The sequence below is a fragment of the Fringilla coelebs genome (assembly GCF_963513975.1).
Source record: "Fringilla coelebs genome assembly, chromosome: 4".
Lineage (NCBI taxonomy): Eukaryota > Metazoa > Chordata > Aves > Passeriformes > Fringillidae > Fringilla > Fringilla coelebs.
The window spans coordinates 45,599,730-45,612,312 of NC_140032.1; the positions used below are offsets into that span (position 1 = coordinate 45,599,730).

The window sequence follows — 12,583 nt, forward strand, 5'->3', positions numbered from 1 at the left end:
TTTCCTTTCCACATAAACAAAACATCAGATCATTATCTTTGTGAAACAGAGGCAGTGTTGTTTGCCAAATATAATTTGTGAGCTATTTGGCAGAATATTCAACTGTAAACCGATTCTATCATTATGACTGTAACGTCTTACCAACAGTCAAGAGACCCTGGGAACAAGAAAAAAGTGGTTCTCAAGTTCTTCTAGAGTGATATAATGTGTATATTTGTAGAGTCCAACCAAATAAATTATATGCTACATGGTACTTTTAAAAAAGGAAAAGGATTTTGTGGTTTTATTTTAATTGAGGCACTGTATACTTGAGATGACCACAAGGTTTGCAATAATTGTCAGTCTCTGTTCAGAAGTCTACAATCCAGTATTTATCAGGATTAAATGGTGAATATATTTACATTACAGTGATATTTACGTATCAGCAACTTTTGATTCTGTTTAGCTCTGGGTAACTCAAAATGCATTAAAAAATATGTATTTATATATAGACATACACACACACATTCTTTGGCCATAACTTTTAATACACCAAGCTTACTGTTTCAGCATTCACATTTTTGGATATGGATTTTCAAAACTGATAACATTCAGTAGCTCTCAGTCAAATTTCTAGTAGCTGCTGGATGGTAATGTCTTTTGGAAAGTGAATTCTTTCCCTGTAGAGCTGGAAGACCCTTTTCAGCAATTCTCTTGATAAATCTGTGAGACTGAAGTGAGTACTTTTATCAAGTACACTCTGGATTTCTTTGTGGAATGAACAAAGTCTCCATAAAATTTGTGATTTTTAAGTGTTTTTCTCCCTAAGAGCTCCTTCCTAGTATGGAGGGAGAGTGGGGCGCTGTGTCTAACTCAGACTGAAACTCCCCAGGCTTATTTGCCTGTAATGTTGAAAATCTAGCCACTAAGCTTGGGTCTCCATTAACTATGTTTAGTTTATGCCAGTGCCATATATTATCATTACATATTATTAGTTTGGTGCCTACAGACTTTGGTCATGGGCCAGGATGCTATAAAGGCACAGCACAAAATGACAGTCCTTTCCCTACCTGCAGCTTTTGTACAAGAAAATATAAAACAACTTCTGTCCTCATGTATGAACAGCATGCACAAATATTGGTGATCCCATCCTGCCTCATCCAAGGCACAAATAAATGTGCTACCTAACCTACATGGACAAGTAACACAATTTCTCACACAAAATTGCAGCTGCAAGGACTGACTGTGCTCTGACCAAATTCAAGGGCAGCTTGCATTCCCACTTCTGAACGTGCTTTAGGAGCCCAAGACTGAAACAAAAGCACATGCTCTTAAAGGAAATAACAGCGTACCAGATAAGCTGACCTGTAAGCCTAAGAGTCAGCCAACTTTGCTGTTTGGGCCAGATTCTTCAAGGAAGTCATGCAGAAGGCCTGCACCCCCAGAACTCCTATTTCTACAGTCAAATGGGAAGATCACCCCTTTTCCTCAGGTTTGCAAGGCTGTCACGCTCAGGGCAGCACCAGCTGTTGTGCTCCTCAGTCTAACACTGTCCTATCCACTGATTCACATTTACTAAATTCAGAGGGGTATGTGGAAGCAGAAAATCTGTCTCTGCCTGTCTTGTAGGTTGGGGGCAGGTGGATAATCAAAGTCAGAAATCAAGCATTTCATTAAATCAAATGAACTGGGCAATGCTGAGTGAGACAATCCGTTTCTGTGTGCTGGAGGCTGCAGAGAAAATGCCAGGACCTGAAGTCATGCTTTGTGGATGCAGGCCTTGGTTTGCTCTGCATGGGAGGCTGTGGGCAGAGTCCTGGGGCATCCCAGTTCCTTCCCAGCTTGTCCAGAGCGAGCTGCCGGGTTAATACAAAAAGTGCCTTTAGTTACAGCTAAATACAGCTTCTCTCCTCCCCATCCAAGGGAACCTGATCTCAGCTGAGGTCTAGAGACAGTAATGCACTATAAAGAGCACCAAAGTTATTTACATTTGTTCTTTCCACTTTTGTTCAAAGATGTGTGATGCTTTCTTGTCAGGCTCGTTAGCAGGAAAGTTCAACACACTAAAAAAGCAAACAAAAAGCCTCAACTTCATAAGAAACTGCTTAAAATCCCTCTGAAACCAGGCTTAATTAAATGTCTCTTGTCGTGTTGCGTAAGTGAATTTTTTTTTAAATCTCTCTTAGTGGTTTCCACAGTTCTGTGCATGGGTGCCATCCCAATTTAATGACCTAGAATTATGTCTGATTGCTATTCTATCCTCCTTTCCCACACCATGTGGGGCAAGGAACTTTTCTCATGACACCAGTGCCTTAGGTTTTTTTTTTAATATTGTCATTTTCACTCATATTCTTTTATGTCCTGATCTAAGGCCTCTTAAAATGAATCTGTTCCATACCATGGAAAGAGAAAGACTTGGAACATCTCACAGTGAGAACACAGCTCCCCAAAGGATAGAGTTTCCTCAGGCTGATTAGGTAACTGCAAAGCAAGTGCCATCCAAATGAGGTGTCTAGACTCCTTGCACTCAGTAAGGGATCAGAGTGTTTCCTGGACACAGGAGGTGTGATTCTGAATTTGACACAGGTTAGATTAATCACACCCTAAAAATACTTGGGTTTTCTCCCTTTCTTGTCTTATAAAGGGTGAAGATGGATAACCATAACACAAGCACATACCCCAAATATATGCTGAGCAGAGGGACATGGACCATATCATTGACATCTAAATTGTAACAGTTCTAGTATCTGAAGGGAGCTATGGCAAAAGGAAGTATCAGGGCCAGAGGCGGATAGAAAGAAGCAGAAGGCCCTAGCGAAAAGCACACCTAACCTCTCATGTAGCTCAAACATTCCACATCAGGCTTTAGGGAAAAAGTTTGTGTCTGTGTGAGTGTTAGAGCAGCCTAGTTTACCTGCATCTCAGTAAGCAGCTCAGAAAACTTTTCAAGGTTCTGAGCTGAAACACTTGCTCTGCCAAAGCATAATCCTAGAATTGTGCTTTTTGGCAACAGCAGCATATGGACCATCAATTAAGCTATGTTATTCCAGCAGCTCCCATTTTTGTACCAAACAACAACAAAAAATAATAAGGCGCAAAGTAATTCAGAAAGTGCTCTTTTGCTCTTTCTATTTTGACAAATTTAAACTGTCGCATTTAGTTCCTATGTGAAAAGCAAGAGCTCATGATAATCTGAACCTCTTCTTTATTTTTGACACCACGCACTGCAGAACTGCATTCCACATAGTTCCCCTGCCGCTGCATAAGCACCAGCCCAGGCAGATGAATCCTCGCCTGCCAGGCTCCCAGAGCTGCTCGATTCACACTTCTCCTGCCCCACACCAGCTGTGCCTTTTCCTTGGACGCTGGCACTGCAAAACCAAGGGACTTGTTGTATCTCTGGTGCCCCTGGGAAAGAAGTGGCCCCCTCTGCATGTCCTCTCCCCAAGGGTCTGGTAGCTGGAGATGTGGGGTGAAAGAAAAGAAAGAAAGCGTGAAAAGGCACCCCAGGGCCTCACGGACACTACAGAAAAATTGGATTTGTTACCCAGTGTGCCACAAGCCTGTAATTACACACCTGAAAGAGACATTGCTTATTCTCTCTACAGCTCCCTGAAAGGAGCTTGTAGCCGGGTGAGGGTTGGCCTCTTCTCCATGGTGACAAGTGACAGGACTCGGTCTTAACTTAGCATTGGTTTAGGTTGGACATTAGGAGGAATTTCTTCACAGAAAATGTGATTAGACACTGGAATGGGCTGCCCAGGGAGGTGGTGGAGTCACCCTCCCCAAGGTGTTTAATGAAAGGCTGGATGTGGCACTTGTCTGGTTGTCAAGGTGGTGTTCGGTCACAGACTGGACTCGACGGTCTCAGAGCTCTTTTCCAACCTCACTGATTCTGATTCTCTGATTCATTTCAGAGTGCACGAGCCCAGGTGCTGGGTGGCGTCCCACAAACCCAACTATTAAGATTTTTTTCCTGTGTATACATTTTGGCAAACAGCGGCATTAGCGTTCCCCGGCACAGTTCACAGTCAGCGCTAATTACGACGCCCGGCGCCCCTCGGAGCCCCCCCGCCATGGCGCCCGGCCCCGCCCTGACGTCACTTCCCGGGGCCGCGGGGCCGCCCCTGCCGGCCGCGCTCCCCATGGCGGTGGCGGGGGCTGGCGTGGCGGGCGGCGGCGGCGGCGCCTCGGCGGCGCTGGGCGACGGCGGCGCCATCGACTACTCGGTGCACGAGGCGTGGAACGAGGCCACCAACGTGTACCTGCTGGTGGTGCTGGCCAGCCTCGCCCTCCTCGTCTACGCGCGGCGGTGAGAGGCGGCCCGGGCGGGGCGGGGCGGGGCGGGGCGGGGCGGAGCGGGGGCTCCCGCGGGGCCCGCACGTGGAGGGGCGAGCGCCCGCACCGCCGTGCCCTCACCGCCGCGCCCCCCTCCTGCTCGCAGGAACAAGAGGAGGATCATGCGCATCTTCACCCTGCCCCCAGCTGCCGAGACGCCGCCCGAGCCCAACTTCTACGACAGCATGAAGAAGATCCGCCTGCGGCAGCAGCTGGAGATGTACTCCATCGGTAAGTCGGAGGGAAACGGGGATCCCCCGGGCCTGCGGGCTGCTGGGGGCCGTTCCTAAAGGGGCGGCCTCGAGCCTTGTGCAGCGGGAACGCCCCCGGTCCTGTGGCACCCTGTGAGCAGCAGGGCCTCGGCAGCAGCCCGGGCCGCAGGACTGGTGCGTGAGGAAGTACGGAGCGAGGGAGCGGCTGTGCAATTATCCTAAAGCACATGTCAAAACGAATCCCATGTTACACTTTGAAAGAGCTAGGAAGGCCTGGGTGTTGTGAAAATGTGGACGGATTTGTAAAAGTTGAGAGGACTGTGGAATCATGAGTAAGACAACCACATAAATTGAAAATGAATTAGAATTTTACTGTACCAACAAGTGTTGCTGCTCCGATCTCAATGCTGATGGTCAGGATGGAAGCAGGAAAGAGCCCCGTGCCCCTGATATTCCAGTGGTCCAATTCAGAGCACCACAACCTTGCTTCACATCTGCCCTACATGCATACCTAGAGGAAATACCGCAAAAAAACCCTTAGTGATCTGAAACCACCTTTTAAATGCAAAGACTTGATGTAATGATTCTTACACCGGGCCATTGCATTCTGTAGGAACAAAACTGGATGTTCTTCCTACAGTGGAATACCTGCTGGCATTTGCTGATGGTGTTTGTACCACTGCACACAGCTCTTTCATCTCCCTTTGCCTTGCTAGCCAGATTAATTTTGAAGTCAGTGTAATTGTTAGCTTGTGGCTTGTATATTGTGGAGGAGATGAGAAATGTGGACATCGGCCTTGTGACTGTTGAGCTGTTCAGGTCATCGGTAATAAAACTTCTGAAGCCATAGCCTTTATTTATTTTTATTTCAATAAAAGGACCTGAATGAAATCATAGTTCTCTGCCATGATTCACTGATATTTTGCTATGACTCTACTGTTCAGCATTTATAAGGCCATACACCAAAGGTGAAGTTCCACGTGGTGACTGAGACTTCCCCTTGTGTGGCTGAAATTACGTTCTCTGATGCTACGCCTCTTTCTTGATTGTTGTCGTAGTTACGTGAATATATATATAAAAACATATATGTGTACATATATGTAATAAATAACACAATAATAGTAATAATAATATAAAATAAATTGTATAATTGGTGTTGATTGGTGTTTCTTTTTTTCAGCAAGGAAGTATGAACAGCAGCAGCAGCCACCAAAACAGACTGAAAGCGTACAGCTCTCAGTGGAATGAAGCCCACAGTTCTGTAGGAACTCAGGACATATATCCAGTGCTGATTTTAAGAGTCAATGTGGAGCTATTTTCAATGCTTTTTAACTGACACATAGCTGAAGGCAAGGGGGAAAGGGAGGGGACTGTCCCTAAAAGTTTGTTCTTAGTAGCTTTTCTCTGAGCCCTTGTGAAGTAAAGCAAGTACCCACTGGAACATTCAGCAGGAAAGTACCCAGCACAGGGCAGATCTGCTCAGAGGAACCTGAGGGTAGGGAAGTGCAGTCTTAGCAATATCTGAAATTATTTCTCTCTGGTAGCACCTTGGAAATCAGCTCCTGCGTTCTCTGGCAACAGCACCCTGGAGAAAGTGAGGCAATACCTGTCTGCCTGGAAAGCCTTGTGTTCCTTCTTGATGAGTTGTTGAATTTGCTGAATACAGTCAGTAAGTGTGAATGAAGGCACTGTGGTCGTACTGCCTGGTGAAGGTGAAGCTTTGAGAGCCCAGAGTGTCACTGGTGGTAGTGCAGAAAAGTTATGCTGTTTATTTGGGAGTTGTGTATGCAATACTGTGAACCTTTCCTGGAGAAACTTTGAGAAGTACACAGTGAGCTACACATCTAGAAGACACTTAAAGCCACTACTCTAATGTTAATAGCAAAGGTAGTTAGATTAATTTAGTCAGTTGCTGTAAATAATTGGTCTGTCTGTAAAAATCAGTATAAGCAGGTCATAGCTTGTCCAAAAGAGACTTCACACTGCAGTTACTTTTTCTTTCTAGGTAAATCTCAAAATCAGTTAATTGAAAGGATTCTGCAGAAATTACTTTTTAATAAAAGCATCTAATCATGAAAACTATTTGAAGACGTATCATGCTGTAATTCCTAAGGTTCCACAACTTGAGTTGGCCAAGTGATGAACAACCAGCACAGTGCTGGGAGTTTCTGTCCAGAGGTTTTCACCTATTCTGTGCTGAAATCTGTTCAGTCTTGATGCAGTGGTGAGCACTGCTGCGGTTACATTTGGACATTAAGAAACTTGGCTTTGAGCACCAAATTTTACTACACTGAAATGATCTGTACTTCAGTGTCTGTAGGGACTGTCAAACATGACCTGGGCCGAACTGACAGTGGTAGAAGGCTCCATGGGTTTGCCCCATGGAAAGCTCCTTTGGGTGAAGGGTGGCCCCTTGTGACAGCTTCCTCGCTGTAAGGAACCGCGGAAAACAGCGGGGTCACTCCGCGGGGAGCGGGGAGGGCGCGGGGTCCTCCCCACGTTACTGTGCGCGTGTGATGACCCCGCTCCGCAGCGCGTCCCCGTCATTCGGCGGGGCTTACGAGGCACAGAGATCCACGCCCGGCAGAGCTCCCCGGGCCCGGGACAAACCAGCCCTCATCCCCCTCCACCTCCCGGAAACGGCGCCGTTTCCCCTTCGCGCGACCTCACTTCCTCCGGCGCTTCCGTCTCCGGGACGCGCCGGCTCCCGCTGCTGCCGCCGCCGCCGCTGCTGCTCGGAGGCCGGAGGCGCCCGCCGGGCGGTGAGTGGGGCCGCGTCGCCCGAGCCCCCGCCGCCCTCCGCCCCGTCCGCGCCGAGGGGAGGGCATGGGGCGCCTCGCCGGGGGCCGTGGCGAGGCGGGAAGGGGTCGCCCGAGGAGAAAGCATGGTCGGGGGCGGGGAAGGGGTGTCCGGGTCCGGCTCCATTCCCGCGGGAGGGTTTGGTGCCGCCGCCGGGCCGGCACGGCCGTCCTCCGCGGGAGCGCTCCGCTCCGTCCTCCGCGGGAGCGCTCCCCGCCTGTCCTGTGCCCGGGTTCGCGCCGCGGGCGCCGCAGCGATGTCCCGGCACGGAGGCTCGTGGCGGTCCGGACATCTGGGTCCTCCCTCCTGCCCACCGGCCCTGCCCACCCGGGCGGGCAGGCGGGGAACGGAGCCTTTCCAGTGGCGCATCTTCGCCGGCGCCGCTGTCCGCCGCAGCCCCCTGTGCGGCGCCGCTCGCTTCAATGGAGCAGCGTGGCAGAGAATGAGCCTTACCCAGCACAGCCGTCTTTCGGGCTGCAGATAATCATTTCACGGTTTGCCTCTCTGCTCAGCTGAAAGCACCGTGAAGGGCTTAGAAATCTGGAGCAGAGTGCGGCTTCGTTTGTATTCATGCACCTGGGGCGGTGGCAGGAGCATCTCAAACTTACTTGTCCAGAACAAAAAGCTTGTAAGGAGAAGTAGCAAAAGCAAAAGGTTTTCTAGGGCCCGTGCCTTTGTGCTAGAGTGTTCGAAGTGTGCTGCTTGAGCCATGAGCGAAAGGCAGGTCGTGGTTTGTTTTCTTGGCAAGTGCAGCCACGGGAGTTCTGTCCCAGTGAAACTATACCCTGTTCTGCAGGGGGGTTTATGTTTTCAGCCGTACAGTACAAGTAGGTGTTGGGACAGAAGGTGTAGTCAGCTTTTGAAATTTTACCTTAAACATCTGCACTGATTTTTACCTGTTAATTCATGATGCTAAAAGCAAAGGCAGGTAGGGTAGAGAGACAATAGATTTTTTTTTTTTGCATTCATTTTTAGTAGTCAGGCTTATAGGCATGCACGGGAGCAGATTCTCAAACTCTCATGGAACTTAGTTAATGCAGAACTTTGGATGTGTTGGATGGGGAAAGTTTATGACCTAACAAAAATTGGGCCAAAGTTATCTTCAGTTACATTTATTTTTGAGAATGCTGTACAGAGGGAACTGTTTCCAGCTTACCCAATACTGTTAAAAAAGCTATTATGATGTGTAGATTTAGTGGTGTCTGATCACATGAAGCATGTGAGGGAAGGCTTTCTAAGCAGTTAAAACTTTACATCTGTAAGGTACTGCAGAAAGTCATTAACAAGTTGCTCTCAATTATAACTCCAAAGTTTTTGAGAATCTGACTACTCTGTTGTCTCCATGTGAGCTGCTGAATGTCAGGTCTGTAAATGCATTCTTCAGATGGCATTACTACCATGCCTCTATAATCTTATGTGAAAACGATAATCTTCTGTTAAGTGGTGGAAGAGTCATCTCTCTCCTCTTAACCCAAAATGTGGCTGGCTAGGATTTTTACTCAGCACTGCACAGAAGATCAAAGGTTTTTTGATAAAGCTGTATAAATTCTATGACAAGGCTCAAGAGGGTCTTAAATATTTGAGCTATGAGTATGTCTGTGTTTAAAGAAGACGTTGTAAACTCTGAGGGCCTTGTAGTGAAAATATCCTCCCCTGTGTCACGAGCATTTTGAGTTTCAGTCCAGTGTTACATGCCCGGATAGTATGAACTGGTATGTGCAAGCCGAGCCCAGATGAGAACGTATCCTGCAGCAGCTGCCATGATGCCTTATAGCCAGCCACAGGATTTAGGAATTTCAGCAGAGTGATGCTCAAGTGGTGCTAAACTTGCTCTCAAACTTCGTTTTCAAAACTGCCTGACTCATTGAGAAGACCCACAGAGGAAGCCTTTGCTGTACCACTAGTACTGATGATGCCGGTAGAAGCTTTGAGAATGGGGAGAAGATCCCAGTGCTTTTGTCTGAGGACAGTTTGCAGGGAAGCTTCTTCAGTGCAATGCAAAATTATTAGTTGTGAATATTCTAACCAGTGATGAATCTTTCTGTAATTTATGTTTTGCATATATGATTAAGCAGCATTGGCCAAAAGCCTGGTGACAGCACAGGGCTCTGGAATGTTTCCCTGTTGCCTGGGCAGTTTATTCATGTTAGCTTACTTCCGTGAGCTTTAATCGCTCCTTTTAAAGTCCTCCTGAACTCAGGAGTGCCCATGCTATTGAGCAAGCTGAAATTATACACGCTGCAGGGAGAAAGGTGGGGATGTTGCAACTTAGCATCTCTTTTGGAGGAACTGAAAAGATTTTGCCCCAGCCCTAATTTCTGCATTAAAGAAATTGAAAATTGTCATTGCGTGCCTTCTTCAACAGGGAAGCAATACGTTGTTAGAAAACGTGTTATTAAATCCATGATGTCTTTGGCCTGTTATGCCTAAAGAGCAACAGCAATTGGAGGAGGCTTGCTGACAAAGTGGAGTCTTCAGTCATGGTTGCTTATGCTCCAGATCAGAAGTAGTGATCAAAAGGCGTTCCCTTTCCCCTCCAAACACTTAAACTGTGCTTTAGTCATGGTAAGGAACCTGGGTGTTGTTTATGACCATAGTCACTCAAACAAAAGGGCAGCACTCGGTCTTGTCCTTGAGACAGGGGTGCCGCTGAAGAGCAGAAGGTTTCAGTGCCTCAGGCCCTCGAGAATGGAGGTAAGATCCTTCGCTTTGCAGCCCCGCATCTGTTGTGGCAAAAGATGGGCTATGATCCAGTTTTTTGTAGTCTAACAAGCTCCACCAGAAGTTGGCATTGCCTGGGTCGAGGGGCCTCCCTGCTGGCTGAGGGAGAGATATAGAGGATGACCAGAGGTACTGACTGCTGGCAGAGCAGCCCAGAGCCAGCAGAAATGTCTCATGAGAAATCTGGCATCAGGGAGTAGAAATTGGTGCTTCTTCTGTAACAGAAGGCAAGAAGAGAGGGGAAAAAAAAGACACACGTACTGTTAGGAGCAAAAGGCTCATGATTTTTTTAGGCAGAAAAATCCTGCCTAATTACTTTTTTCCTTAAGGCTTTGGTAAAAAATGGCTGATAAAACTTCGCAGTGCTCAGCTGTCTGTGAAATCTGTGTTTGCATTGAAAAGACTAAGAACCTTTTTAAGAATGAAGGTGCTTTGCCTTATTTTTGAAAGGAATGTCTAAGCTTTGGGCGTTACTTTAATAAAAATAATTCCTGATCTTTTTATGGAATATCTAAACTCTGGGCGTTACTTTAATAAAAATAACTTCAAACTCCAAGATTAACAGAATTGCTAAAAGGAATTAGTTCTCAATATGAAAAACAATAAACTAACTTTGGAATTTCTGAACCAAGCCCTCAAAGGCAATTTGTGGCAAAACTCCAGGAAAAAAAAATCTAATTTTTATAAAATTATATCTAGGCACTGGTTTGAAAAGTGATTCTCTCCTTGCAGATGCCTAGGAATGAGGTGTTTTAAGAGAATTTGGTTTAATTTTAATCTAGCAGTGAAATGAATTAATCTTGAAAAGGGGCTGTTCACATTTGGGGTTTACTGAAACTGTAGTCTGAGGAAATACTTTACATTTGCATATCTGAAGAAGAACTTAGATCCTGAGTCTGCGAAGGAGTAGTCCCCTTCAGTTTCTGCCAGGCTGTCAGACTTGCTGGAACTGGTTTTGGACATCCATGATGTATAAAATGCACAGGTGGATCTACAGCTTGCTCCTGAGAAAGACCATGGTTTTGATAAGATGGTAGCAACATTTATCATTTTCATAATGGAGTAGAACAGGTATTTTGAAAAGACTCAGCCAACAGGAGGGCTGTATTACTTTCCAAAATATCCTGTGGATCATCTTGGAAACATGGTTTGTAATACGCTCTTGAGTGACAGCGAAGGGTGCGAGGCGTGAATTCCTGAGCAGGGAAGATGTATGTGGGTTGTGCAATGGGAGACTCCATGTGATGTCGTTATTTATGGCGCTTCTCTCAGATGTCTTTCTGGGACTCAAACAGCTGCTGTGAACTTTACCCAGCACTGAGCACTAGGTATGTTTGAGAGACTATTTTGCTGTTGCTTGGATCATGGTGATAAGCTATACAGAGCCAGGTTCTGTGATACTGGTTGAAAGAACAGAGCAGAACTTGTACTGGTTGATGAAAACCTTGCAGAGGAGGAAAAAAATGAGATTATCATCTTCCATAGCTTTGGTTGGTGGACATCAGGGAGTGGTAGTTGAAGGCAGCCCATTTCTTTCTGCTGTAATATGGAAGGAAGAGTGGACTGACAGAAGAGTTGCTTTTTCTTTTCAGGGAAAGGTTTGAAGGATAGAGGGAAAGGCGCAGGTTTTTCAGTCTTACTTCTTTTCTTCCTGACTGTGTTGTTAAATAGCAGCAACCATTGTTTGCAGGAACTTTTCCTTGTTTTACTAAAAGAGGTGTGGGTTGTCATGGGTTTTGATATGTGGCAGTGCTGTTGTTAACAGATCCAAATCTACAGTCAGATAAGGCTCGGAATAATTGATGTTTTTAGCTCAGCTAAATAACTGGGTTCACATGATCTGTAAGTGGCCAGAAGATTTTTTCTTAGGCAAAGTATGTACTGCTTGTATTGTACATTTATTTAAAGCTAATTTTATCACAACAGATTGAGAATTCTAGCAACCAAAAATACCTGAGTTGAGTCTGTTAAAAAAGTCTCCTTACCCAAAGTCTGCTTCTGTGTGTGACAAACAGAAAATATCACTTCTTTTTGACTTCAAAGTCAGTAATGACCCCAAAGTGGTGAAAGCATTGCACTCTGTGCCTCTGAGATTAGTTTTGCCACTGCTGATGGGAGAATTGTTCTGTATCATTATTGTCTTCCCTTTCAACCTCAGCACATTCTGGAATGCCAAAGGCAAACCACTTGCTGGCTGATCCGAGGTCCTGGCGGTGCTGGTGTGGCAGTGCTCTGAGCCTTGTGGCTTGGATCACTCTTTCAGCATTGCCTAAGAGCATTGTACGAGTACCCAGCTCAGTATATTGTCTTTACACGTGAGGTAGAAGAACAGGAAAACCTTTACAGCTTCTTGGAAAGAAACCATCAAGATCCTTGCTCTGAAACAGAGTTTCTAAGACCTGTGTAACTATTAAACAGCATGGAGAGGTCCTTGAGAAATATGCAAAAGGACAATTTTACTGCTTTTATGAGACCTGTCACTTTATTGACTAATAAGTCTCTGATACTCAAATAGAGAAAAAAGTTGCATGTGT

The 12,583-nt window shown here is 46.2% G+C and overlaps 2 protein-coding genes across 8 annotated transcripts in view; both read left to right on the plus strand.

Moving 5' to 3' along the window:
• The first annotated feature begins 4,101 nt into the window (after positions 1-4,101).
• SMIM19 (small integral membrane protein 19) lies at positions 4,102-6,605 on the plus strand. Of its 2 annotated transcripts, none has more exons than XM_084204083.1 (3): positions 4,102-4,291; positions 4,424-4,548; positions 5,710-6,605. In XM_084204083.1, the coding sequence occupies exons 1-3, from the start codon at positions 4,125-4,127 to the stop codon at positions 5,775-5,777; spliced, it is 360 nt and encodes a 119-aa protein (XP_084060209.1). In that variant the 5' UTR covers positions 4,102-4,124; the 3' UTR covers positions 5,778-6,605. The 2 variants fall into 2 exon arrangements, with proteins under 2 accessions (XP_084060209.1, XP_084060208.1); XM_084204082.1 differs by lacking the exon at positions 5,710-6,605 and adding an exon at positions 5,143-5,638.
• A 614-nt stretch (positions 6,606-7,219) lies between these two features.
• Positions 7,220-12,583, plus strand: part of SLC20A2 (solute carrier family 20 member 2) — a 56,860-nt gene continuing 51,496 nt past the window's right edge. For 3 of the 6 annotated variants that reach the window (XM_084205018.1, XM_084205020.1, XM_084205019.1), the window contains exon 1: positions 7,248-7,291. The gene's annotated coding sequence lies outside the window, so the exon portion shown is untranslated. Of the gene's footprint in view, positions 7,292-12,583 lie in introns of all 6 variants that reach the window. The other 3 variants (XM_084205021.1, XM_084205022.1, XR_014616137.1) reach the window with 3 other exon arrangements.